Below are 25,898 nucleotides of genomic sequence, written 5' to 3'. Positions count from 1 at the left end.
GTCAAAAAGGGGACATGCAAACTTCACACAGACAGCACCTGAGAACAAGAGTGAATCCGCCTCAGGCACTGAGAGTTAGTGTCACCATGATGTCAAGGGTATCCCTTAAGAAACACTTCATCTGTTTCCCCAAGAGAATTATTTATTGGCACATTTGATTTGCATTCCATCCAAGCCTTTAACAGATGAAACAAAAGGAAGAAAGTTCCTGAAATACCCAGAGGAAGAAACTTCTACAAGGACTCAGCGAGAATGCCATCTGGTCTACTTTGTTCTATTCCAAGCAATGTACTTAAAAATCAAAACAGTTCCACACTTTTGAGGAATCACAAGAGATTTACCAAGTTTAACCCTTTAAGACAACAAGGACAGATCAAGTGTTTGATAAAGTAGCTTCCATGATCTGATAACCCAGAACATACACCATACTCAAAAGTAGTACCAGGCAGAGTGAAATTAGGAATCATTTCTTACTTCCCAGCCCCAAACAAGACTAAGAAAAGATGCAATATGAATACAGCAAAGCAAACAAGAGATGAAAAGGTTACTCTGTACTTTCATTCCAGGTATCTAAGCCACTTCCAATTCAAGTAATGTACAAACTGCAGCTTTATTTATTCCATTTGCAACTACATATTAACTTATTTAAAGTTTTGTTTGCATTTTAACTGATTGCAAGTGAATTATCTCCACCCAAAATGTCGCCAGATCTATCTAAAAATATTTAAAATGATAAAATCTAATATAAATAAAATACACCAATACTTGCAACTGCAATAAATTGTGTAAACCAACACCAGCGGCTAACCCATCCCTATCCCAGCCACTGGCACACTTGTAACCTTCACTGCAAATGACACACGATCAAAACCAAGTAGATTTTTGATCATCCCCACTAATATTCCTTGGCTTAATCTCTATTTCCACTTGTCTCTTAAGAAAACAATGTGCACATTTACGTTTATAATCTACAGCAGTTTTATCAATCTGGCAGACTAATCTACCTATCCCTGATGACTTGTATCTAATCCGAATGCTACATCCATTAATTTTTACTATACATATATAGTTAAAGCATGATCGTAACAAACATACTAAAACCAGTTTGAATTTTACTTGTCACTTTGACTATTAGATCAAGTAGGCCGATCTCTCAGAAAATAGGCATTCCTCAACCCAACAAAAATGTATAGTCACTCCGAAAACATTCTTTATTGGCAAGATCGGCCAGAATAGCTGTACTCCCGGTTTTTTTTTGTTTAAGAGCCTTCTTTTCCGGGTCAAATTGACAAGCGTAAACCGCCGTTTCCTTTCTAGGAGCTGTTTTTCTTTAAAAAAAAGGAAGCCAACTTTATTTGTATCTTGCGACAGCATCTCCTTTGGGCCGCGGGTATTTTGCGGACTGGTTTTAATAAATAATTGAAATATATGCACAACACACTCACTGGTGAGAAGCTGCCCGGGTTCCACCAAGCTGCTGATCTCGTTTTTCTTGAGCCCTCCGTGGGGGAATCCGCCTCCGCCTGCTGCTGTTATCCCGCCACCACTAACAGCCCCTCCACAGCCGCTAACGGAGGCGACACCTCCAGCAGCTCCTCCCCCGCCGCCACCTCCGACCGCCGCCGTCGCCGCGACCGCCCCGACTCCCAGTCCCGGGTGGTTGTTATTGACGACAAGACCGAGGCTCGCGGAAGCGCCGCCATTGTTGGGATCCTCGTGCAGGAATTGACATTCGTCGCCGTAGAAACAGGTCTTGTCCTTGGCATAGTAACGGCAGTACTTCACCTTGCAGCCCACGCTCTGCAGCCCGCCACCGCCGCTGTTCATGGCAGGCGGGGACGGGAAAAGACTGGAGAAAGCCACCTCAGCGGCGGAGAAGGCGGCGATGGGCAGCGGGGCGCACAGCTGCAGTTCCAGGTCCGCGTCCGGCCGCGCTGCTCCTCCCACAATTCAAATCCGGTGCCGCGGCGGAGACGAGCAACATTGGAAGGAGAACGGATGGGGAGAGAACACGCATTGACAGTGCTCAGACAGGCCTGTTGCCCCCGTGCATCCGTCTCCTTCGCTCGATCGGGAGGGGAGGGAGGAGGAGGTGACGGGGTTTGGCCGAGGCTCCCAGCGGTAAGGTATTATCTCTGCCGATGGTAGGAGCCACTCGGACCGCAGGTGGAAGCTTTCCTCCCCCCCTCTTTCTACCCCTGGCTGAAGGCGGCCTCCTCCGAGGAGCCAGCTAGTGCCACGCTGCGCATGCGCAAACCTAACGCATTCTGGGCACCGAAAGAATCAAAACAAATTGGAGGCACGTCGTTGAGTCAGAGGAAGTAGAGGGTGGGTGGGGGTCACTCTGTTTGGGATGTCCTAAATTCGTTACACTCGGCTTCGTGTCAGTTATTGTATTTCACCGGTTCATGCCGGTGAAAAAAAAGCAGGAAGCATTATGGAAACATAATTAACAATGATTAAGGTTTAAATTTCCCTCCCCTCCCTTCCCTCGTCTTCTATTCCCCACTGTGGCCTCTTACACCTTCTCAACGGCCTATCACCTCCCCCTAGTGCTCCTCCTTCTTCCCTTTCTTCCATGGTCCACTCTCCTATCAGATTCCTTCTTCCCCAGCGCTTTACATTTTCCACGCACCCAGCTTCACCTATATTCCTTCCCCTCCGTCACTCTTTATTCTGGTATCTTCCACCTTTCTTTCCAGTCCTGAAGAAGAATCTCAGCCCGAAACGTTGACTGTTTATTCATTCCCATAGATGCTACCTAATTTGCTGAGTTCCTCCAGCATTTTGTGTGTGTTAAGGTCTAGGTGTGTATTTAATTTGATTCTCACTACGAGTTATAAGTTCAGTGAAGAATTCTTTTGCAGGCGGAAGAATGTGCTGATAACGACGGAAAATTGTGGAAGATCTCAGCCGGTAAAGCAATATCTGAGAAATCAGTTAGCATTTTGGGTCAGGAAGCATTACTCAGAACTGGGTGAGAGAGTTACAGTCTTGAGGAAATTGTGAATTGTTCACATAAAATAACATACTGTCTGGTCTGATGAACTCTTCCAACATAATTTTATTAATGAACAATGTAACGGAAATATATTTTGAATGAAGTAAAGACGTTCCACAGATCCATAATTGAATTTTAATATATTACAGCTTTGCTATTGAAACACTTAGATTACTCATGTTTTAAAATAAGTACTATGATAGACCAAGGCATTAGCAAACATAGAGATTCTTGAATGACACTTGGCATGAGGAACCTACAGCAGAGATTTGGGATTTCTGAAACCTGGGGTGAGGGAAACTGGTCAGTTAAACTATGGAATGGTCAAATCTAAAAGTAACAAATATAAGGATGAGTAAAGCAATAGAAGATGTGCTGGATAGATAAATTCACTGCTGATAAAACTTATAATGCCAGATGGCAATGAGGAGGCAGAAAGGAGTGAGATAGATCAGCTTTGAGTAGTGTCACATCAACCTTGCAGTCAATGTCAGTAAGACCAAGAAATTGATTGTGAACATAGAAAAGACAAAATAGAGAAGACATGCAAGTCCTCATTCAGGGGTCAGCAGTGAAAAGAGTGAGCAGCTTCAATTTCCTGAGTGGCAACATCTCAGAGAATATACCTTGGGCCCAACATACTGATGCAATCACAAAAAAGTACACCAATGGCTGTACTTCATTGGGAACACAAGATTCTGCAATTGCTGGAATTCTTAACCCCTTTATCATGCACAGGAGCATTATTGATTTACAACAATTTAATGAGGTGATCAGAACTGAACACAGTATTTCAAGTGTGGTCTAATCAGGGCTTTTAGAACTGCAACATTACATCAGGGCTCTTGAACTTAAACCCCTAACTAATGAAGGCCAACACACCATCTGCCTTCTAAGCCACCCTATCAACTTGCATAGTAACTTTGAGGGATCTATGGATGTGAACCCTGAGATCCCACTGCTCCTCCATGGTGCTAAGAATCATGCCATTAACCCTGTATTTTGCCTTCAAATTCAACCTTCCAAAGTGAATCACTTCACACTTATCCAAGCTGAATTATAAAATTTAAGTGATTTGGTATTTTTTTCTTTTTATTCTGATAGTGGTTCAAGATAATTTAAAAGATTCTGTTATACCTTGCCAACTTATTTCAATATCTCATAAAAGATTGCATCTCAGATAGAAACATAGAAAATAGGTGCAGGAGTAGGCCATTCGGCCCTTCGAGCCTGCACCGCCATTCAGTATGATCATAGCTGATCATCCAACTCAGAACCCTGCACCAGCCTTCCCTCCATACCCCCTGATCCCTTTAGCCACAAGGGCCATATCTAACTCCCTCTTAAATATAGCCAATGAACTGGCCTCAACCGTTTCCTATGGCAGAGAATTCCACAGATTCACCACTCTCTGTGTGAAGAAGTTTTTCCTAATCTCAGTCCTAAAAGGCTTCTCCTTTATCCTCAAACTGTGACCCCTTGTTCTGGACTTCCCCAACATCAGGAACAATCTTCCTGCATCTAGCCTGTCCAATCCCTTTAGGATTTTATACCTTTCAATCAGATCCCCCCTCAATCTTCTAAATTCCAATGAGTATAAGCCTAGTTCATCCAGTCTTTCATCATATGAAAGTCCTGCCATCCCAGGAATCAATCTGGTGAACCTTCTTTGTACTCCCTCTATGGCAAGGATGTCTTTCCTCAGATTAGGGGACCAAAACTGCACACAATAAGATAATGCAATATTTCCTCAGTAATCCACGATTGTGCAGTGTACCATAGGGAATGCAATGTAGTCAATTGCATACTTTATTCTTAAAACATCTTCTATGCCATAAGCCCTGGTATTAAGAAGGAAGAGGCCTTTGGGGATGGGATCACAACCACCTGAATGATTTCATCCTAGTGTGATCTTGATTTAGATTCAACAATGTACCGCTGTTCCTGTATTTTATTCAGTCTGAATAGTTAGAACACTACAATACAGAAACGAGCTCTTAGACACATCTAGTCCATGCCAAACTATTATTTTGCCTAGTCCCATCGACCTGCAGCCGGAACATAGCCCTCCGTGCCCCTTCCATCCATATACCTATCCAAATTCCATTTAAATTTTGAAATTGAACCCACGTCCACCTCTAACACTAGCAGCATGTTCCACACTCTCGCCAACCTCTGAGTGAAGAAGTCCCCCCCATGTTCCCCTTAAACATTACACCTTTTACCCTTAACGCATGACCTCTTGATCTAGTCTCACCCACCCTCTGTGGAAAAAGCTTGTTTTCATTTACCCTGTTTATACCCCTCATTATTTTATATACCTCTATTGAAACTCCCCTCATTCTCCAGGGAGTAAAGTCCTAGCCTATTCATCCTTTGCCAATATCTCAGGTCCTCAAGTCATGACAACATCCTTATGTCTTTTTTTTCTGCACTCTTTCAATCCTATTGATATCTTTCCTGTAGATAGGTGACCAGAACTGCACACAATATTTCAAATTAACCTCACTAATGTATATTACAACTTCAACATAACATCCTAACTCCTGTACTCAATACTTTGATTTATGAAGGCCAATGTGCCAAACGCTCTCTTTGCAACCTCATCTACCTGCGATGCCCTTTTCAAGGAATTATGCCCAGATCCCTCCATTCTACCACACTCTTTAGTTTCCTACTTTTCACTGTGCAAGTCGTATCCTGATTTAACCTCCCAAGGTACAAGACCTCACATATGTCTGCATTAAATTCCATCTGCCATTTTTCAGCCCATTTTATCAGATGGTCCAGATCCCACTGCAAACTTTGATATCCTTCCTCACTAAATGCTACGTCCCCAGTTTTGGTTCTATCTACATATTTACTTTCCAGTTTACCACAGCATCATCCAGATCGTTCATATAGATGGCAAACAACAATGGTCCCTGCACTGATCCCTGCAGCCCGTCACTAGTCACAGGCCTTCATTCAGAGAGGCAACCATCTACTGCCACTCTCTGGCTTCACCCATGAAGCCAATGTCTAATCCAATTTACTAAATCATCCTGAATGCCAAGTGACTGACTTCTTGACCAACCTCCCATGTGAGTTCGTATCAAAGTACTTGGTAAATGATGATCACTCGACATCAAGAAGGCAAAAAAAAATTATAATTGACTTCAGCGAGGTCACTATTCATAAATGGTGAGGTAGTGGAAAGGGTTTCCAGATCCAAATTTTTGGGGATGAGCATCACTGAGGAGCTCTCTCAGTCCATCAACACAACCTTGATAGTTGGGAAGGCACAATAGCGACTATACTACTTGGGATGCTTAAGGGGAACTAATCTGCCCCAAAAACTGTCAGCCAATTTTTATCGATGTGCAATAGAGAACATACTGACATACGGAATGACAGTGTCGTACTCTAGTTGCAGCAAGACAGATCAGAAGGTACTTTATCGGATGATTAGGATGGCTCAGCATATCATTGAGACTCAACTACCGGACCTGGAGGCAATCTACAGCTCTCGATGCTTACACTGCACTCGCAATATTATCCCATCCCATCCCAGACAAAGTCTGTTCAATCTCCTGCCATCTGGTAGGAGATACAGAAACATTTTAGCCAAGACAGTAAGACTGAAAGGCAACTTCTTCCTGAGGGCTGTTGCGCAGCTGAATAATGCTACTCCCTGGCTTGCAAATGGCCTTTGAAGGTTATGGACTATCAAAGTCACTTGGTGTATATAATATGGGATTTCTTTATTAAGCTGAAATGCATGCATTGTAAATAAGTGCTTTAGATGGACTGAAATAGCACTGCAATCACATTGTCTTGAGCGATAACAATAAAGTTCTAATCTATTCTATTCCAAGTAATCTGCAACTAAACTTTTTTTCTAATAGTTTATTCAAAACTATTCAGAGCAAATTCAAAACTAGGATGTGCAAAGAGACATGGTAGTCCTAATGCAGGTTTCCCTAAAGGTTAACTTGCAGGTTGAGTCCGTAGTAAGGAAGGCAAATGGAACGTTAGCATTCATTTTGAGAGAACTAGAATATAAAAGCAAGGATATAATCCTGAAGCTTTATAAGACATTAGTCAGACCACATTCAAGAATCAGACTTGAGGTCAAGATGGTGCTGAACAGCGATGTCCATCATGTTTGGGACTCAGTGTGTGGAGTTAGAGGTCAAGTTAGGATTAGAGACAAGAATAAAGGGGAGTTAGAGGCCAGGACAATAAATAAAGAGTCGGGGCAGGAGCCAGTGATTGAAGTCCAGGTTGAAGCACTCCGCAGTCAAAGGCCAACAATCCCTGGGGGTTGGGTCAAGGCCACCAATCTCTGTGGTCAAAAGGTGTGTTCAGTGGGCCTTGAGACTGAGGGCTGCTGACACACTCCCCCCTGATGGCAAGTTCCACGATCAGAGGTCCATGTGGGTAGGAAACACAAGGGCCGGTCACCTCCCCCAGGTTGGATAGATAGTCGCAGGTTCAAAGGTCTATGCGAGTCCGGAGGTCGATGCCCAGAGTTCAGAACCCCATAATTAATGAGTTCTGTAGTTGATACCTGAGGTTGAAGCCTGAAGGTCAAATCCACGAGTCCAGAGGTTGAAACCCAAAGGTTGAAACGCCAGGCTTGTCGTGCCCATAAGTCTGATGTCTGCGTATCTGGAGGATGGAGGCCCAAAGGTGGCTTGTAATGGAGTTGAAGGCCTGACCTCCTCTACTGCCATTACGTTCCTGACTTGTGTTTTGTAGCTGATGAAAAGATGTTGGAGTGTCAGATGAAAGTCAGCCGCCACATGGAACTTGCATTATGATCCAGTTGAAATCTTGGCGTTTCATAGGATGCTGATAATGGGAGAGCAATTGATGATAACATTGTTGAATGTCAAGGGCTAATCATCTCTCCTCATACATTATCATTTATTACCTGTGCACAGATAATACTAGCTACTTTTCAGCTTACATCTTAATGCTGTTCCAATCTTGCAGTGTTGATAACAGACAGCTTTTTTCTGAGGAGTTGCAAACGGAATTAGGATGCTGCATAAATATCAGCAAACATTTCCACTTCTGACCTTAAAGATGATCACTTCTGAAACTGCTGTCTTAAGACTAGGATAATTAATTGCCAACAACCACAATAAATTTCATTTTAGCCAGGCATGACTTCAACCCTAAGCCTGCTTCCCATTATGCCTACTGACTTCAGTTTCACCATATAGTGCCACACTCAGCCATGTAACGTCATGATATCGAGTTGCCACTCACCTCTGAAATTTGTGATTGGCGATTGAGAGCAGACTCACTGTGCAGTGATTAATCCAGCAGGGTTAATCTTGCAATTTATAGGCAGGATCTGGTTGGGCAATACTCTCCATTGTTGGATAAATGTCAGTACTGTTTGGTTCGAAGCATAGCCAATCTGGAGATCAAGTTTCAATGTAAGAGCCTGATTAGTCTAATGTTGTCATAATTGTCACATCTAGTACTCTTAGTTGCTACTTTACAACATGAGAAGTAAATTGAATTGGTTGCAGAATGGTTTCTGTGAAGTTGGGAACTCTCAGAAGAAAGCTGAGACTGATCATCACTTTGATTTGAAGATGGATGTAGATATTTTAGCTTTTTCTTTCATACTCAATTTTGGGATTCCAGCATCATTGAAGTTGGGAATGTTCATGGAGCCTCCTCCTCCTCATTAGCCACCAAATACAAGTAGACATAGAACTTTGATCTACTTTGTTGGTTATGTGATCATTCAGATGTGTTTATTGCATGCTGATTGTTCTATTTCACATACATATGGTTTGGGTTCTACTTTATCATTTTGGCATCCAACAGATCTTCTCACTGTTCCACCCAGTATGCTCTTCCACACTCTTCTTGCATCATGCTTGATAGCAATAAAAATAAAGACTATACCTCATCATGGATTACAGATTGTGGTGGAATACAATCCTGCTGCTGCTGCTGTTGGCTCACATTGCTGCAAGGCTACCCGGATACGTGATGTCAATCGGTTAGAAATAAAACTAAATTACCTTCATGAGACTAGCTAAATGATAACATACTGAGGCCATACAATACCTTTGGAAATACAGATTAATAATAGATAATAAAATCATAAGACATAGGAGCAGAATTTGGCCAGTTTGCTCTGCCATTCAATCATGGCTGATCCTTTTCTCTCCTCCTCAGCCCCATTCCCCAGCCTTCTCCCAGTAACCTTTGATGCTGCATCCAATCATGAACCTATCAAGCTCTGCCTTAAGTACACCCATCGACCTGGCCTCCACAGCTGCCTGTGATAACGAGTTCCACCAATTCACCACCCTCTAGCTAAAGAAATTTCTCCACATCTCTGCTTTAAATGGCTGCCCCTCTATCCTGAGGCTGTGCCTTCTTGTCCTAGACTCCACACCATGGGAAACATCCTTTCCACATCTACTCTGTCTAGGCCTTTCAACATTAGAAAGGTTTCGGAGAGATCCCCCCCTCATCCTAAATTACAATAAGTACAGACCCAGAGCTATCAAATGTTTCTCATATGATGACCCTTTCACTCCCAGAATCATCCTTGTGAACCTCCTCTGAACCCTCTCTAATGTCAGCACATCTTTTCTTCGATGAGGAGTCCAAAACTGTTCACAATACTCATGGTGAGGCCTCACCAGTGCCTTATAATGCCTCAGCATCACATCCCTGCTCTTCTTTTCTGGACCTCTTGAAATAAATACCAACATTGCATTTGCCTTCCTCACCACCAGCTCAACCTGCAAATTAACCTTCAGGGCATTTTGCACAAGGACTCCCAAGTCCCTTTGCATCTCAGATTTTTGGATTTTCTCTCCATTTAGAAACTAGTCTGCACATTTATTTCGACTACCAAAGTGCATGACCATGCATTTTCCAACATTGTATTTTATTTGCCACTTTTTTGCCCATTCTCCTAATTTGTCCAAGTCCTTTGCAGCCTACCTGTTTCCTCAACACTACCTGCCCCTCCACCAACCCTTGTATCACTTGCAAATCTGGCAACAATGTCATTTACTCCACCATCTATAAATCATTGAAATACAGCATAAAAACAAGAGATCCCAATACTGACCCCTGTGGAACACCATTAGTCACTGGCAGCCAACCAGAGAAGGATCAGTTTATTTCCACTCTCTGCCTCCTACCAATCAGCTAATGCTCTAACCATGTTAGTAACTTCCCTGTAATACCATGGGTTCCTAACTTGGTAAGCAGCCTTATGTGTGACACCTTGTCAAAGGCCTTCATAAAGTCCAAATATATAACATTCAGTGCATCCCCTTTATCTATCCTACTCGTAATCTCCTCAAAGAATTTCAACAGATTCGTCAAGCAAAATTTTCCCTTAAGGAAACCATGCTGACTTTGTCCCATCTTGTCCTGAGTCACCAAGTACGCCATAACCACATCCTTAACAATTGACTCAAACATCTTCCCAACTACTGAGGGCGAGACTAGCTGATCTACAATATCCTTTCTGCTGCCTTCCTCCTTTCTTAAAGAGTGGAGTGATATTGCAATTTTCCAGTCGTCTGGCACCATGCAGAGTCAAATGATTTTTGAAAGATCTCTACTGCTACCTCTTTTTAGAACCCTAGTGTACATTTCATCTGGTCTGGGTGACTTACGTACCTTTAGGTCGTTCAGCTTTTTGAGCACTTCCCTTGTAATAGTAACTGTACTCACTTCCCTTTCTTCACACACTACAACATCTGGCACACTGCTAGTGTCTTCCACAGTGAAGACTGATGCAAAATACTCATTTAGTTCATCTGCCATCTCCTTGTCCCCGTTATTATTTCTCCAGCCTCATTTTCTAGTGGTCCGATATCCACCCTCATCTCTCTTTTTTTACATACTTGACAAAGCTTTTACTATCCACTTTGATATTGTTTGCTAGCTTGCTTTCATATTTAATCTTTTCCCTCCTAATGATTCTTTTAGTTGCTCCCTTCTCACTGATTTTTGTTTTGCTGTTTGCTCTCTCTTTTGCTTTTACATTAGCTTTGACTTCCCTTGTCAGCTGCGGTTGTAGTATTTTGCCATTTGAGTATTTCTTCATTCTTGGAATACATCTATCCTGCACCTTCCTCATTTTTCCCAGAAACTCACACCATTGCTGGTCTGCTGACATCCCTGCCAGTATCTCCTTCCAATTTACTTTGGCCAACTGTTCTCTCATACCACTGTAATTTCCTTTACTCCACTGAAATACTGTTATGTCTGACTTTACTTTCTCCCGATCAAATTTCAAGTTGAATTGTGGTGCTTCTCAAATCAGTTTTTGTATAGATGGATGTACTAGCCTCCTATTACTACTGCCTTTATGGAACTTGAACTTACTAATAATGATGTGAGACTCAAGTTCTCCTCAGCCACAAATGTTGCTAGTTACAATGATTCAAGCCATAATTGTTCAATGGTTCCATTTAATATCAGACAATGTATCCAGTATACAATCTGAAATTCTTACTCTTCACGGACATCCACAAAACAGAAAAAACACCAACGAATCAATGACAAAAAATGTTAGAACCCCCAACTCCCCACACATTTAAGCAGCAGTAAAAGTATCAAACCCCCACCACCCACCATACAAGCAACAGCAAAGCCCCTAGAGAGACCGTGATCTAGAATCCATCAAAAATTACTGTCCATCCCAACACTTTGACATCTCAGACAGACTCTCTCTCTCACTAGCGAGAGACAGAGAGGTTGTTCCTGTAACAGCAAGAGGGGAGACCAACATCTCGCTGCTTCAATGTTACAATCTGCCACGTCGCTTGTCCGAGTTCCTTGACTTGTTGGAGCAATTTTTGGGTTTAGCACATTTATGTTTAGCAAATGATTTCAGCAATCAATCTTCAAATCTGAATACAAATTGTAAATTTAAAATACAGCTCTGAACAACAGGTTCCTAAAAGTCTTGAATCACAGCCCAGACAATGATTATGATTATGAGGACACGCAGTCCCCTTTTACTGTCATTTAGTAATGCATGAATTAAGAAATGATACAATGTTTTTCCAGAATGATATCACGAAAACACATGACAAACTGACTTAAAAACTAGCAAAAACCACATAATTATAACATATAGTTACAACAGTGCAAAGCAATACCGTAATTTGATAGGAACAGACCATGGCACAGTAAAAGTCTGAAAGTATCTCAGAAGTCCCATCATCTCACGCAGACAGTAAACCTCCATCGCCGCCAACTTGCTGATGCAGCATCCTGGAAGCATCTGACCACAGTCTGACTCCAAGTCTGTCCGAAAACTCCAAGCCTCTGACCACCTCTTCGACACCGAGCACCATCTTTGCCAAGTGCTTCAACCCCGGCCCCGGCAATAGACACTACACAAAGCAGAGGATTTGGGGCCTTCGTCTCTGGAGATTCTCGATCACACAGTAGCAGCGGCAGCGAAGCAGGCATTTCAGAAGTTACTCCAGATGTTCCTCTGCGCTTCTCACAGCTGTCTCCATCAAATCCGGATTGTGCATGGACCCTAGTTACTCATAATTGATGTTCATTCGGAACGGCCGCGCACGCTGCATCGCGCTGCCATCTTCTCCTCCCTCCCTTTCTAATTAAGACATGTCTTTGTTGTGGGTGCAAATCAGGAGGTGTGAAGTCTTTGTGTAGTTTCAAAGAAAGCATTGTGAATTCTCCTTTGATGCTTAGCACATAAAATATCGAGCCCCACATTCGGCCAGCCAGACCTTTTAACTGAAAGTGCCTCAATATGATGCCTGCTGTATCTTGCTTTGCTGAATAAAGAAGCTGCTTCATATCTACCAGTATCTTTATTCGATATGCTAATGACGTGGCCTAGGAGATTAGCTCGTCTTCAGAGTTTCGGGATTTCATAGCTCTGGAGACAGGCGGACCGAAGGTCGGTGCCTCTGCAGGAATTCGGGTATATCGTGGGAGACGGAGTATCGAAAGCAGCAAGTTGGCTGCTGGCTGTGTGCCCAGACACCCAAGTTCTTTGGACACAGAGCTCGGAAAAGGCGACGCAATGGACTTTTAACATCATAAATCAGCGAGTTGTTTATTATGTCTCCCCTCCTGCTGTGAAATGGAGACACCTCTTTTTCCCTCATTAGGGAGAGAGAGGATGTCAAGTACCGGGTGAGCAAGTAGTCTTTGGGGTACTGCAAGGCTGTGTCTTCGCTGATGCTTTGCTGCACACTTGAGTGCTCGGTGGTGGGTGCCGATGCTTTTTTTTGCTGGTGGGAGAGGGGAATCATTGCTTTCCTGTCGCTTACTCGTGGGAGGGGGGAGCTGGGGCGGAGCTTTAGGGTTCTAACATTTAACTGTCATTCATTCTTCGCGGGGCACTCTTCTGTTTTCATGGATGGTTGTGAAGAAAAAGTATTTCAGGATGTATATTGTGTACATTTCTCTGACATTAGCCAGTGAATGTAGTGTACCTGGACTTTCAGAAAGCCTTTGATAAAGTCCCACATAGGAGATTAGTGGGAAAAATTAGGGCACATGGTATTGGCAGCAGAGTACTGACATGGATTGAAAATTGGCTGGCTGACAGAAAACAAAGAGTAGCGATTAATGGGTCCCTTTCGGAATGGCAGGCGGTGACCAGTGGGGTACTGCAGGGTTCAAAGCTGGGACCGCAGCTGTTTACAATATATATTAATGATTTAGATGAGGGAAATTAAAAGTAACATTAGCAAATTTGCCAATGACACAAAGCTGGGTGGCAGTGTGAAATGTGAGGAGGATGTTATGAGAATGCAGGGTGACTTGGACAGGCTGGGTGAGTGGGCAGATGCATGGCAGATGCAGTTTAATGTGGATAAATGTGAGGTTATCCACTTTGGTGGTAAGAAGAGGAAGGCAGATTATTATCTAAATGGAGTCAAGTTAGGAAAAGGGGAAGTACAACGAGATCTAGGTGTTCTTGTACATCAGTCACTGAAAGCAAGCATGCAAGTACAGCAGGCAGTGAAGAAAGCTAATGGCATGCTGGCCTTCATAACAAGGGGAATTGAGTATAGAAACATAGAAAATAGGTGCAGGAGTAGGCCATTCAGCCCTTCGAGCCTGCACCACCATTCAGTATGATCATGGCTGATCATCCAACTCAGAACCCTGCACCAGCCTTCCCTCCATACCCCCTGATCCCTTTAGCCACAAGGGCCATATCTGACTCCCTCTTAAATATAGCCAATGAACTGGCCTCAACCGTTTCCTGTGGCAGAGAATTCCACAGATTCACCACTCTCTGTGTGAAGAAGTTTTTCCTAATCTCGGTCCTAAAAGGCTTCCTCTTTATCTTCAAACTGTGACCCCTCGTTCTGGACTTCCCCAACATCGGGAACAACATTCCTGCATCTAGCCTGTCCAATCCTTTTAGGATTTTATACGTTTCAATAAGATCCCCCCTCAAACTTCTAAATTCCAACGAGTATAAGCCTAGTCAATCCAGTCTTTCAGCATATGGAAGTCCTGCCATCCCAGGAATCAATCTGGTGAACCTTCTTGGTACTCCCTGTATGGCAAGGATGTCTTTCCTCAGATTAGGGGACCAAAACTGCACACAATACTCCAGGTGTGGTCTCACCAAGGCCTTGTACAACTGCAGTAGTACCTCCCTGCTCCTGTACTCGAATCCTCTTGCTATGAATGCCAGCATACCATTCACCTTTTTCACCGCCTGCTGTACCTGCATACCCACTTTCAATGACTGGTGTGTAATGACACCCAGGTCTCGTTGCACCTCCCCTTTTCCTAATCGGCCACCATTCAGAGTATAAGAGCAAAGAGGTCCTTCTGCAGCTGTACAGGGCCCTGGTGAGGCCACACCTGGAGTACTGTGTGCAGTTTTGGTCTCCAAATTTGAGGAAGGACATTCTTGCTATTGAGGGAGTGCAGCGTAGGTTCACAAGGTTAATTCCCGGGATGGCGGGACTGTCATATGTCGAAAGATTGGAGCAACTGGGCTTGTATACTCTGGAATTTAGAAGGCTGAGAAGGGATCTTATTGAAACATATAATATTATTAAGGGATTGGACACGCTGCAGGCAGGAAGCATGTTCCCGCTGATGGGTGAGTCCAGAACCAGGGGCCACAGTTTAAGAATAAGGGGTAGGCCATTTAGAACGGAGTTGAGGAAAAACTTTTTCACCCAGAGAGTGGTGGATGTATGGAATGCTCTGCCCCAGAAGGCTGTGGAGGCTTTCAAGAAAGAGATGGAAAGAGCTCTTAAAGAGAGCAGAATCAAAGGTTATGGGGATAAGGCAGGAACTGGATACTGATTGTGGATGATCAGCCATGATCACAGTGAATGGCGTTGCTGGCTCGAAGGGCTGAATGGCCTACTCCTGCACCTATTGTCTATAAATATACCTTTGAAACCTTTCTCCAGTGACTTCATTCATGCAACAACACTCTCGTGAGAGATGGAGATATTGTTTCTTCTTCAACTGGAAGAATTTGCCTGGGTCTGGAAAAATCTCTGACCCTTCAGTTCTCCAACTGGAAAAATGCCAATATAAGTTTGTCTTGTGGTTTAAGAATGTTTGCCTTGGGAAAGGTCTATAGGCAACTGGGTGAATAAAATTACATGCATCTTTTTATCACACCCTCAAGTAAGAAGAAAAGATCTTCGGAAAAGTTCAAAAAATTAGGTAATGATATGAATCTAGAAGATTATAAGACTAGCAGGAAGGAGCTTAAGAATGAAGTTAGGAGAGCCAGAAGGGGCCATGAGAAAGCCTTGATGGATAGGGTTAAGGAAAACTCCAAGGCATTCTACTAGTATGTGAAGAGCAAGAGGATAAGACATGAGAGAGTAGGACCAATCAAGTGTAAAATGTGTATGGAGCCAGAGGAGATGGCAGAGGTACTTAATGAATACTTTGCTTCAGTATTCACTACGGAAAAGGATCTTGGCGATTGTAGGGATGACTTGCAGTGCACTGAAAAGCTTGAGCATGTAGATATTAAGAAAGGGGATGTGCTGGAGCTTTTGGAAAGCATCAGGTTGGATAAGTCACCGGGACCAGACGGGATGTACCCCAGGCTACTGTGGGAAGCAAGGGAGGAGATTGCTGAGTCTCTGGCAATGATCTTTGCATCATCAATGAGGATGGGAGAGGTTCTGGATGATTGGAGAGTTGCGGATGTTGTTCTCTTATTCAAGAAAGGGAGTAGGGATAGCCCAGGAAATTATAGGCCAGTGAGTCTTTCTTCAGTGGTTGGTAAGTTGATGGAGCAGATCTTGAGAGGCAGGATTTATGAACATTTGGAGAGGCATAATATGATTAGGAATAGTCAGCATGGCTTTGTCAAAGGCAGGTCGTGCCTTACGAGTCTGATTGAATTTTTTGAGGATGTGACTAAGCACATTGATGAAGATAGAGCCATAGGTGTAGTGTATATGGACTTTAGCAAGGCATTTGATAAGGTACCCCATGCAAGGGTTATTGAGAAAGTAAGGAGGCATAGGATCCAAGGGGACATTGCTTTGTGGATCCAGAACTGGCTTGCCCACAGAAGACAAAGAGTGGATGTAGATAGGTCATATTCTGCATGGAGGCCAGTGACCAGTGGTGTGCTTCAGCGATCTGTTCTGGGACCCGTACTCTTTATGATTTTTATAAATGACCTGGATGAGTAAGTGGAGGGATGGGTTAGTAAATTTGCTGATGACACAAATGTTGGGGGTGTTGTGGGTAGTGTGGAGGGCTGTCAGAGGTTACAACAGGACATTGATGGGATGCAAAACTGGGCTGAGAAGTGGCAGATGGAGTTCAACCCTGTTAAGTGTGAGGTAGTTCATTTTGGTAGGTCAAATATGATGACAGAATATAGCATTAGTGGTAAGACTCTTGGCAGTGTGGAGGATCAGAGGGATTTTGGGGTCTGAGTCCATAGGATGCTCAAAGCTGCTACGCAGGTTGACTCTGTGGTTAAAAAGGCATACGGTGCATTGACCTTCATCGATCGTGGGATTGAGTTTCAGAGCCGCGAGGTAATGTTGCAGCTACATAGGACCCTGGTCAGACCCCACTTGGAGTACTGTGCTCAATTTTGGTCGCCTCACTATAGGAAGGACGTGGAAATCATAGAAAGGGTGCAGAGGAGCTTTACGGGGATGTTGCCTGGATTGGGGAGCATGCCTTATGAAAACAGATTGAGTGAACTTGGCCTTTTCTCCTTGGAGTGACGGAGGATGAGAGGTGACTTGATAGAGGTGTACGAGATAATGAGAGGCATTGATTGTGTGGATAGACAGAGGCTTTTCCCCAGGGCTGAAATGGCTAGCATGAGAGGGCATAGTTTTAACGTGCTTGGAAGCAGGTACAGAGGAGATGTCAGGGCTAAGTTTTTACGCAGAGAGTGGTGAGTGTGTGGAATGGGCTGCCGGCAGTGGTGGTGGAGGCAGAAACGATAGGGTCTTTTAAGAGACTCCTGGATGGCTACATGGAGCTTAGAAAAATAGAGGGCTATGGGTAAAGCCTAAGTAGTTCTAAGGTAGGGATATGTTCGGCACAGCTTCGTGGGCCAAAAGGCCTGTATTGTGCTGTATGTTTTCTATGTTTCTAAGTTCATAAATGCACTTTTTAAGTAATGGGGTGAGTAAAACTTCTGACTATCTGAAACTTCCATGTACTGAAGCTGTCAATCTACACTGTAAAAGATCATTTGACTATCACATCTATATGTGTGCTTACTTCCCATAAGAGTACTCCTCATTAATTAGATTACTAAAATGGTTTAGGTAAGTATGACTACTCAACTACTTTAGGTAAATATAGCAATTTACATTCATCCTATTTACCCTTCATAACTGCAATGATACAAGGTGTCCTGGGTCTCTATACCTCACCCTGCAACTGAATCCTTGACTTCCTCATCAAAAGATTATAGTCAGTGCAGATCAGAAATAACGTCTCCTCCTCACCGATAATGAAACCGATGCACCTCAAAGATGTGTGCTTAGTCCACTGCTCTACTGTCTCTACACCCATGACTGTGGGGTTGGGCATACCTCAAATGTCATCTATAAATTTGGCAAGGACACAACCGTTGTTAGCAAACTTTCAGATGGTGATGAGGAGTCATACAGGAGAGAGATAGATCAGCTGGTTGCGTGGTGTCACAACAACAACCTTGCACTCAATGTCAGTAAGACAAAGGAATTGATTGTAGACCAGGAAGGAGAAGTTGAGGGAATACACACCAGTCCTCATCAAGAGATCAGCAGAGGAAAGGGTGAGCAGTTTCAAATTCCTAAGTGTCAACATTTTTGACAATCTATCCTGGGCCCGAGATGTTGATGCAATTACTAAGAAGACACAATAATGGCTATATTTCATTAGGAGTTTGAGGAGATTTTGTATAACACCAAAGACTTCAGCAAATTTCTACAGATATACTGGTTGCATCACCGTCTCATATGAAAGAGCCACTGCATAGGATCAGAATAAGCTGCAGAAAGTTGCAAACTCAGCCAGCTGCATCATGGGTACTAGCCTCCCCAGCATCAAGGAAATCTTATAAAAGGTGATTCCTCAAAAAGCTGCATCCATTATTAAGGACACCATCACTCAGGACATGCCCTCTCTTCTCATCGCTACTACTAAGGAGGGGGCACAAGAGCCTGAAGCCACACATTCAACATTTTAGAAGCAGCTTCTTCCCCTCCACCATCAGATTTCTGAATGGACAATGTATTCGTGTACACTACCTCACTATTCCAGCTTCCTTTCTTTCTTGCTCCCTTTTGCATGACTTATTTAATATATATATATATTTCTTATTGTAATTTATATTTTTATTATGTATTGCAAAACAACAAATTTCACAACATATGCCAGTGATATTAAACCTGATTCTGATGTATTGCTTCTCAATATATTCAAGTCTGTTATAATCTAGGCTACCAGTCAAAAATGTAGAGGAAATTAGCTTTCCACGTGTCCTCAGAAATTATGGGATGAACTTCTAATAAATATTGCAACTACGTTGCAGAGAGAAGTTAGAAAGTTGTAAGGTAACAAGTTTGTTAATTGCAGTACTGTATTTGCTGCATCTTAAGACATCTTAAATTTTTTACTGGTTACAAAACTTATAATTAATAAACAAAAAGAGGATGAATGTATGTCGTTGGCATGGGGGGTATTGGCAGTAGACAAAATTAGCAGCTTTAAATTCCTGTTATTAACATATTGGATGCATCATAAGGAAAGTGTGCCAGTGTCTTTACTTTCTTAGGAGGTTAAGGAGGTTCGACTTAACCCAGCAAACCTCTACAGAGCATGAACGTTCTGGTGTAGTTGCAGCATGGTGTGGTATGGCAATTCAAATGTACAGGAACACAAGAAGTTGCAGAGAATAGTGGACTGTGGCCAATATGTCATGGGCACATCCCACCCCACCATCGCTGCCTCAAGAAGGCAACATCTGTCATTAAAGATCCCCACCATCCGCACCATGCCATCTTTTTGCAGCTACTACTGGGCATTAGGTACAGAAGCCTCTGGTGCCACATCACTGGGTCTGCATTGAGGTAAAACAAAGTGGGAACTGTAAAGGAATGCAAAATTAAGTCTAACAACTGCATAGAAAATGCAGCGCAGACGTGCTTTCAGGCTTTTTATCAGGGGCGGGAGGGTTTTTTGATTTATTAAACTAGTCAGTACATTAAATATCCTCCAGGTAAGGAAACCTGGCATCTTCACCCCTTCTCTGGTTAATGTTTTACTTTCCTCCAGTTCTTTGCTATGACCGAACTGGTTTATCAAGGTACTCAGCTTCACCACCAGCAATATTGGTTACTACCATAAATTAATAGATTATAAAAAGCATCATTTCTTTTTAATATAATTATGGAAAAATGGCTCCATAGATTCGCATTAAAGCACAAATTATGAACCATGATGTGTGCATTTTGTGACATTAATTATATTATGAAACATGTGGCATAAAAATACTCATTTTCATCGCATTGGATATATTGCCAGATGAGCCATCGCAAATTTAAAAGTAACGAATGGTTTTTAACATTGCTCACTATTGCAAATTAATTAATTAATGTCGCGTTTGCGGTGTTGCCCTTTGCTGGTTCCTGTTTAGTGACGTGTTACAGGCTTAAGCTACGACAATATTATTTTGCGAGCAGTGCGCTTGTAACCGTGGAGTATATGGAACACAAGAATCCTTTTATGTCTTTTTTTCATAACTTTTATGAAGCGGTAGAAATACAATTAATATGGAATTAATATCCGAGACGACAATCAAGTCCAGTATTCTTCTTATTCTGAGTACGTATAAGCTTAATATACTTGTTTTGAAAATATTTAGACTCGTCGAAAAAGAACATTTGATGTGCTCATTTTAAAATTGCTTAGCATTTTTTTCCAGCTTTTAATGTTAAGGACGTTAAATGCCGTTGAAATATTAAATCAAATTTCAAAAGTATTACATGCATTAAAATAACGCTAACCTTGACTTTTATTGAAATTCTGATTTATGTAAATAAGCCCTAGCTCACCAAACCCACGTGCGTGCAAATTGCTCTTAACATGCGTAAACTTAATTAGCGTTTGGGTTACAAAAAGCGTTTTCGCCGCAGCTGAGCCGTGTTATGTTATGTTATAATTACGTCGCTTTTGTTCAAATAAGCATCGCCTTTTTATTTAAAGGTTATTTTCAGTCTTCTAAAACACAAAATCATTCTCATGAAAAGAAACGTTAATATTTGTAAAATTTCCATGAAAATAACCTGTTGAAGAATTGCATCTGTAACAATCCCTGGGAAATTATCTGTAATAGTCCCTTTATTAGATCATAATCAGACCAGCCTTTTTGGAAAATAATACCACGAAAAGGATGAAAACACCCGGCGAGTACGTACTGTTTCGGACATGTTCGGACATCGAATTCGTTCCATTGGCGCACTGTTATATTTTAAATTGTTTTGTACAGATAAGCTAATATGAACATTGTCACACCAAAATAAGGCTGATTAGTGTTTTCACCTCGTTATATTGTTTTTATTTCCTCTCTCTTTTCATTTGGATGGGCATTTTACTTCCTGACTGCAGACTTCGGGAGAAAAGTTTACGGTTGCGAAGTTCTCAAATTTGCACTAGCCACGGAATTGGATTTGCACGGAGCTGGTAGTTTACATGTGGTCCCTCAGACGCTACTTCTGTTAACCTAATATTTTCACTTCTGTTTAAATTATACGTGATGCATTTAAAGAAAATGTATTTCCGGAACAAATTTGCCATGCAATGTGTTGGTTTGAAACCGAAATCCATCGATGTTTCTGCATAATATCAAGCACTTCCCGAGAATAAAGTAAGGAAATCAAGGTAAACAGCATGTCGGGAAGATGAAACTGCGCTCACGCCGTTAAGTTAAATCTCCAGAAATGCCTAACTGCGCGCAGGACAGGGACTCCGTGCGCGTCCTTTGATTTATTTCAGTAGTAGTTGGGTGTTTTGCTTGCGATCAAACACGTGGGAGAGAAACGGAAAGAAGACATAAATATACACGAAAGTACAAGTGATATTTTCCCCTTGTCCTTAAGCTGTCCTTTGTCTGTGCAGTGATCCGGAAAACAGTACAAACATAAACCAAAAACAAGCAAACCCCACCTTTAGATTTTGCTAACCAATTGCAATATTTAGCTTTCCAGCAGACGATTGCGTGTTCGGTGCTATTGTAATAATGCAAATAACTGCCTCGTGTAACTGAAACCTCAAAGTTTGAATTCAAATACGCAATTGATCATACTATGAGCAACACGCACAAAATGCCGGAGAAACTCAGCAGGCTAGGCAGCATCTATGGAAAAGAGTACAATTGACGTTTCGGCCGATACCCTTCGGCGGACTGTCCTGGCCGGCTGAGTTCCTCCAGCATCTTGTGCATGTTGCTTGGGTTTCCAGCATCTGCAGATTTTCTCTTGTTTGTTATCATAATATAATTAGGCATCCTGTTATATCCTGCAGGTAATAAAATAACGCAATTTTGGTTCAAAGATTACTTTGGTCCGAAGACAGGAAAATTCTTCTACAGCATGTAATAATAACGATAATAATAAAGTCAATACCCTACATTTTTAGGCCAAGCATATAACCTGAGTCCTTAATTTATATAGGAAACCGACATTTTCTAAACACTATGCCACGGAGCGCCGGATATCTATTACTTTTTAGGACAACAATTTAATTTGATACAATTTCATAATTTCGCAAAAAGGGAACTTACCTAGGAGCAGACAAAACTTCAAACCGCTGATCTTGATACAGGTGAAAAAAAAGCTATGAATTAAAATATTCAGTTATCGGACAACATCAATAAGCAAACTATTCGAAGGATGAAATATTCTTGCGGAAATTCTGAAGACTAAAATGGACTATTTTAGCAAATAGACTAACTTTCTATTTGAACTTTTTTAAAAGAGCATCACAACACTTCGGAGGCTAAGACAGGCCTAAAATACTTCCTACTAGAAGCATACAGTATGTCTGGATGCCTTTGTTCCAATATGCATTTTTACGTGCCTAATGTGAAAACCAAAGCATCCAAACTATCTGGCGGAGCTCGCCCAACCACCTCTCTCTTCAACGCCCAGTGCTTAAAACACAATACAGGAATCGGAATCCTTGCTTGACAAATGCAAAAGTAGAAGCCTGGCGGATATTTTTTGCCAGCTTTGCAAACATCGTCGCTGGTCTAAGTCCAGCCTTCCCCGCGCTGGTTGAAGCGATCACCGGCAGCAGCTCCGAGCACAGAGAATTTGCTAAAATTCCCAGGCTGAAGACTGACCCCTACTTGATGGCTGAGTCCTCTGCGGATTGTTCCCTCCACTTGCTCTTCTTCTCCCCGGCTGTTCCTCATTCCTGATCCTATCCAGTCCTTCGCAGACCTGTGTAGGGGCTGCTGCCGGCGAATATCGCTGTCTGAAATCCTATACCCACTATACCCAGCTGCTACCAAGGGAGCAGCGCGATGGATCCCAAAACACGTCTTTGCAGCTCAGTATTGTAAATCTATTTAAATAAGGTTTGAAGCCCAATATCGGACGCACCTAAGACCTGTATGTGCGAACAGAATCCTGTTTAACACCATCTTATAGACTGGTATGGATCAGGACTCTGTCGTCAAGTGATAATTACACAAATGACCATAAATACCACAAGACTTAAGTACGATTTAGTGGCATAACAATCTAATTCCGCATGCATTTTATGAAACAAGTGTACCGCTAATCGTAACATACGACGATGGGCAACATGAGTAGGCTATTCGGCCGTTCGTGTCCTGTCCATCATTGGCTAGTATCATGTCTGATCCTTTACTTCGGGTATCGCTTTCCTTCATTAATCCGTATCCCACGGTTCACAATTAATAATTTTATAAAATCGAAGGAAGCGTTACGGAAGGAGCAAAGGCACTAATTATATTCTTCCGAAGTAAGTTGTGCGAAAACGGAATGGCACACCCTTGTTAGAGATAAGACAATGGTTAACGAAAAATTATCGAGGATTTTGACCAAACCCCAAATCTAATATATGTAAAAGTCGTAACCAGTTCTCAATTCACTTTTGTTTTGGCATAGAGGCAGATTTAGATCATGTGGTTCATCGAATCTGCTCCGCCATTCCATCATAGCTGATTTGTTATCCCTCTCAACGCCATTCTCCTGTCATCGCTCCGTAACCTTTGACGCCCTGACTAATCAGGAATCTATTAAACTCCTCTTTAAATATACTGATTGACTTGGTCCCCACAGCCGTCTATGGCAATAAATTCCACACAGCCAACACTTCCTAGCATGCTTCTTATTATACTTGGCCCGTGATGAACTTAATACAGTATAATGAATTAAACTAGTCCGACTTCAGGCGTGCATCGTCACTGAGGAATGTTGCCAAATCAGAGAAGGGCCGATGCGCGTGTCAATCATTGAAGACGTGTTAAAAGAGAAAGGCAAAGGTGGTGGACGTTGGATTGTCGTCTGCAGTCGGGAGAAATATTGGTCTATTATTTTGAGAAAGTGATAACAGGGTGCAAAATTAAACATAATACGATTAGTCAGAATGAAAGGAAGCTGCTTCATAAATCTAATAGAATTTTTGAGGATGTGATTGGCAAGCTAGATTAAGGGAAACTGGAGTGTTTGGAATATATAGATGTTCCAAAGGTATTGAATAAGATGGCAGATTTGTGCCAAAGCCTCTTAGTGGGTGGTGGTGGTGGTCGTGGATATCCCTGTTTATAAAGAATTGGATTACAGAAGACGGGTATGGGATGGGTCTCAGCCGGAAGCGTTGACTGTTTCTTCATTTCTATCAATGTTGCCTGACTTCATGAATTCATCCAACATTTTGTGTATGTTGCTGTGGAATTAATAGGTACTTTCTCATTTGATAGAGTATAAGTAGTGATCTATTGATAGAGTCAGTACTTGGGTGTCATCTGTTTCTATTTTTACTGAATGCATACAGTACTGTGCAAAAGGCTGGCTAAGACTTTTGCACAGAACTGTAGTAATTTTATGTATTGCACTGTACTGATGCTGAAAAAAAGACTAATTTCATGATATACATTAGTGATGATAAACCTGACTCTGGCTTGGGTCTTTTTTGTGGACTGAGAGTGGGAAGGGTGCAGTGAGAGGGGAATCATGGTTGAGAAGAGGGGATTGAATGGGACATGACAATAAAGTGCAGGATAGAGCGTCACAGAGAGATATCTGTAACGATCAAAAAAACCAATTGTTTGAAATCCAAGGACCTTGCCGGGTGTCTCGGAATCGGGTGTGTCTGCACCCGTGTCAGTTCCTCTCCCCCCCCCCCCCACCGCCCTGACACTTCTCTGCTACCCGCCCCACATCCCTCTCGAGGCGCTTCACCCTCACCATTCCCAACATTCTTTGCCTCCTGCCAGATTTACAAACTCGCTCTTTGCTCCACATTGACAAATACAATTCTGTGCAAAAGTCTCAGGCACTCTAGCTATATATGTGCCCAAGACTTTTGCACAGTACTGTAGATGAAGGTAAAACTCCTAACTTTCCATAGGGATTGCTTCCTCCATGATTCCTTTGTCCATTCATTCCTCTCGACTAATCTCCCTATCTCCCTCCTGGCAAGTGGCCAAAGTGTTACTCTTGCCTATTCACCTCCTCTGTCACCTCCATTCAGGCCCCCAGACAATCTTTCCAGGTGAAGCAACACTTCACCTGTGAATCTGTTGGGGTTGTCTATTGTGTCAGGTACACCCGGTGTGGCCTCCTCTGCATCGGGGAGACCCGCTTGGAAGTTGGGAAACTGCTTAGTTAAGTATCTCCGCTCTATCTGCCAAAAGCAAAACTTCCTGGTGGTCCAATAATTTAATTCCCATTCCTGTTCTGACTTGTCTGTCCATGGCCTCCTCTTGTGCCACGATGAGGCTTCCCTCGGGGTGGAGGAGCAACTCCTATATATTTCATCTGGGTAGCCTCCAACTTGATGGCATGAATATCGATTTCTCCTTTCAGTTAAAAAAATTGCTCCCCCTTGCCTCTTCTTCTATCCCCCACTCTGGCCTCTTACATCTTCTCACCTGCTCATCACCTACCCCCAGTGCCTCTCCTGCTTCTCTTTCTCCTATGGTCCACTCTCTCCTATCAGACTCCTTCCTCTCCAGCCCTTTACCTTTCCTGCTCACCTGGTTCATCTATCCTACCTTCTAGCTATCCTCTTTTCTCTCTCCTACCTTTTTATTCCGGCATCTTCCCTCTTCCTTTCCTGTCCTGAAGAAGGGTCTCCGCTCAAAACATCAACTCTTTGTGCATTTCCATGGATACTTCCTGACTGGCTGAGTTCCTCCAGCATT

General features: G+C 42.6%; 2 protein-coding genes across 5 annotated transcripts in view; one reads left to right on the top strand and one right to left on the bottom strand.

Moving 5' to 3' along the window:
• Positions 1 to 25,898, bottom strand: part of pan3 (poly(A) specific ribonuclease subunit PAN3) — a 210,067-nt gene that overhangs the window by 106,917 nt on the left and 77,252 nt on the right. For 2 of the 4 annotated variants that reach the window (XR_010018733.1, XM_063054248.1), the window contains exon 1: positions 1,446 to 3,141. The exons of the other annotated variants lie outside the window; for them this stretch is intronic. Coding sequence is in view for 1 of the 2 variants with exons in the window: in XM_063054248.1 (XP_062910318.1) it covers positions 1,446 to 1,827 (382 nt within the window). In the remaining variant the exon portion in view is untranslated. Of the gene's footprint in view, positions 1 to 1,445; positions 3,142 to 25,898 lie in introns of those variants that run through there. 4 annotated transcript variants of the gene reach the window in all.
• The window catches only part of flt3 (fms related receptor tyrosine kinase 3), a 94,470-nt gene continuing 88,780 nt past the window's right edge, over positions 20,209 to 25,898 (top strand). The window contains exon 1 of the mRNA XM_063054247.1: positions 20,209 to 20,326. Within this exon, the coding sequence (XP_062910317.1) occupies positions 20,275 to 20,326 (52 nt within the window). The 5' untranslated portion in view covers positions 20,209 to 20,274. The remainder of the gene's footprint in view (positions 20,327 to 25,898) is intronic.

Source organism: Mobula hypostoma, chromosome 7, assembly GCF_963921235.1.
Source record: "Mobula hypostoma chromosome 7, sMobHyp1.1, whole genome shotgun sequence".
In the NCBI taxonomy this organism is placed as follows: domain Eukaryota; kingdom Metazoa; phylum Chordata; class Chondrichthyes; order Myliobatiformes; family Myliobatidae; genus Mobula; species Mobula hypostoma.
The sequence above is the reverse complement of the archived record's forward strand: the minus strand, read 5'-3'. Positions and strand labels throughout refer to the sequence as shown.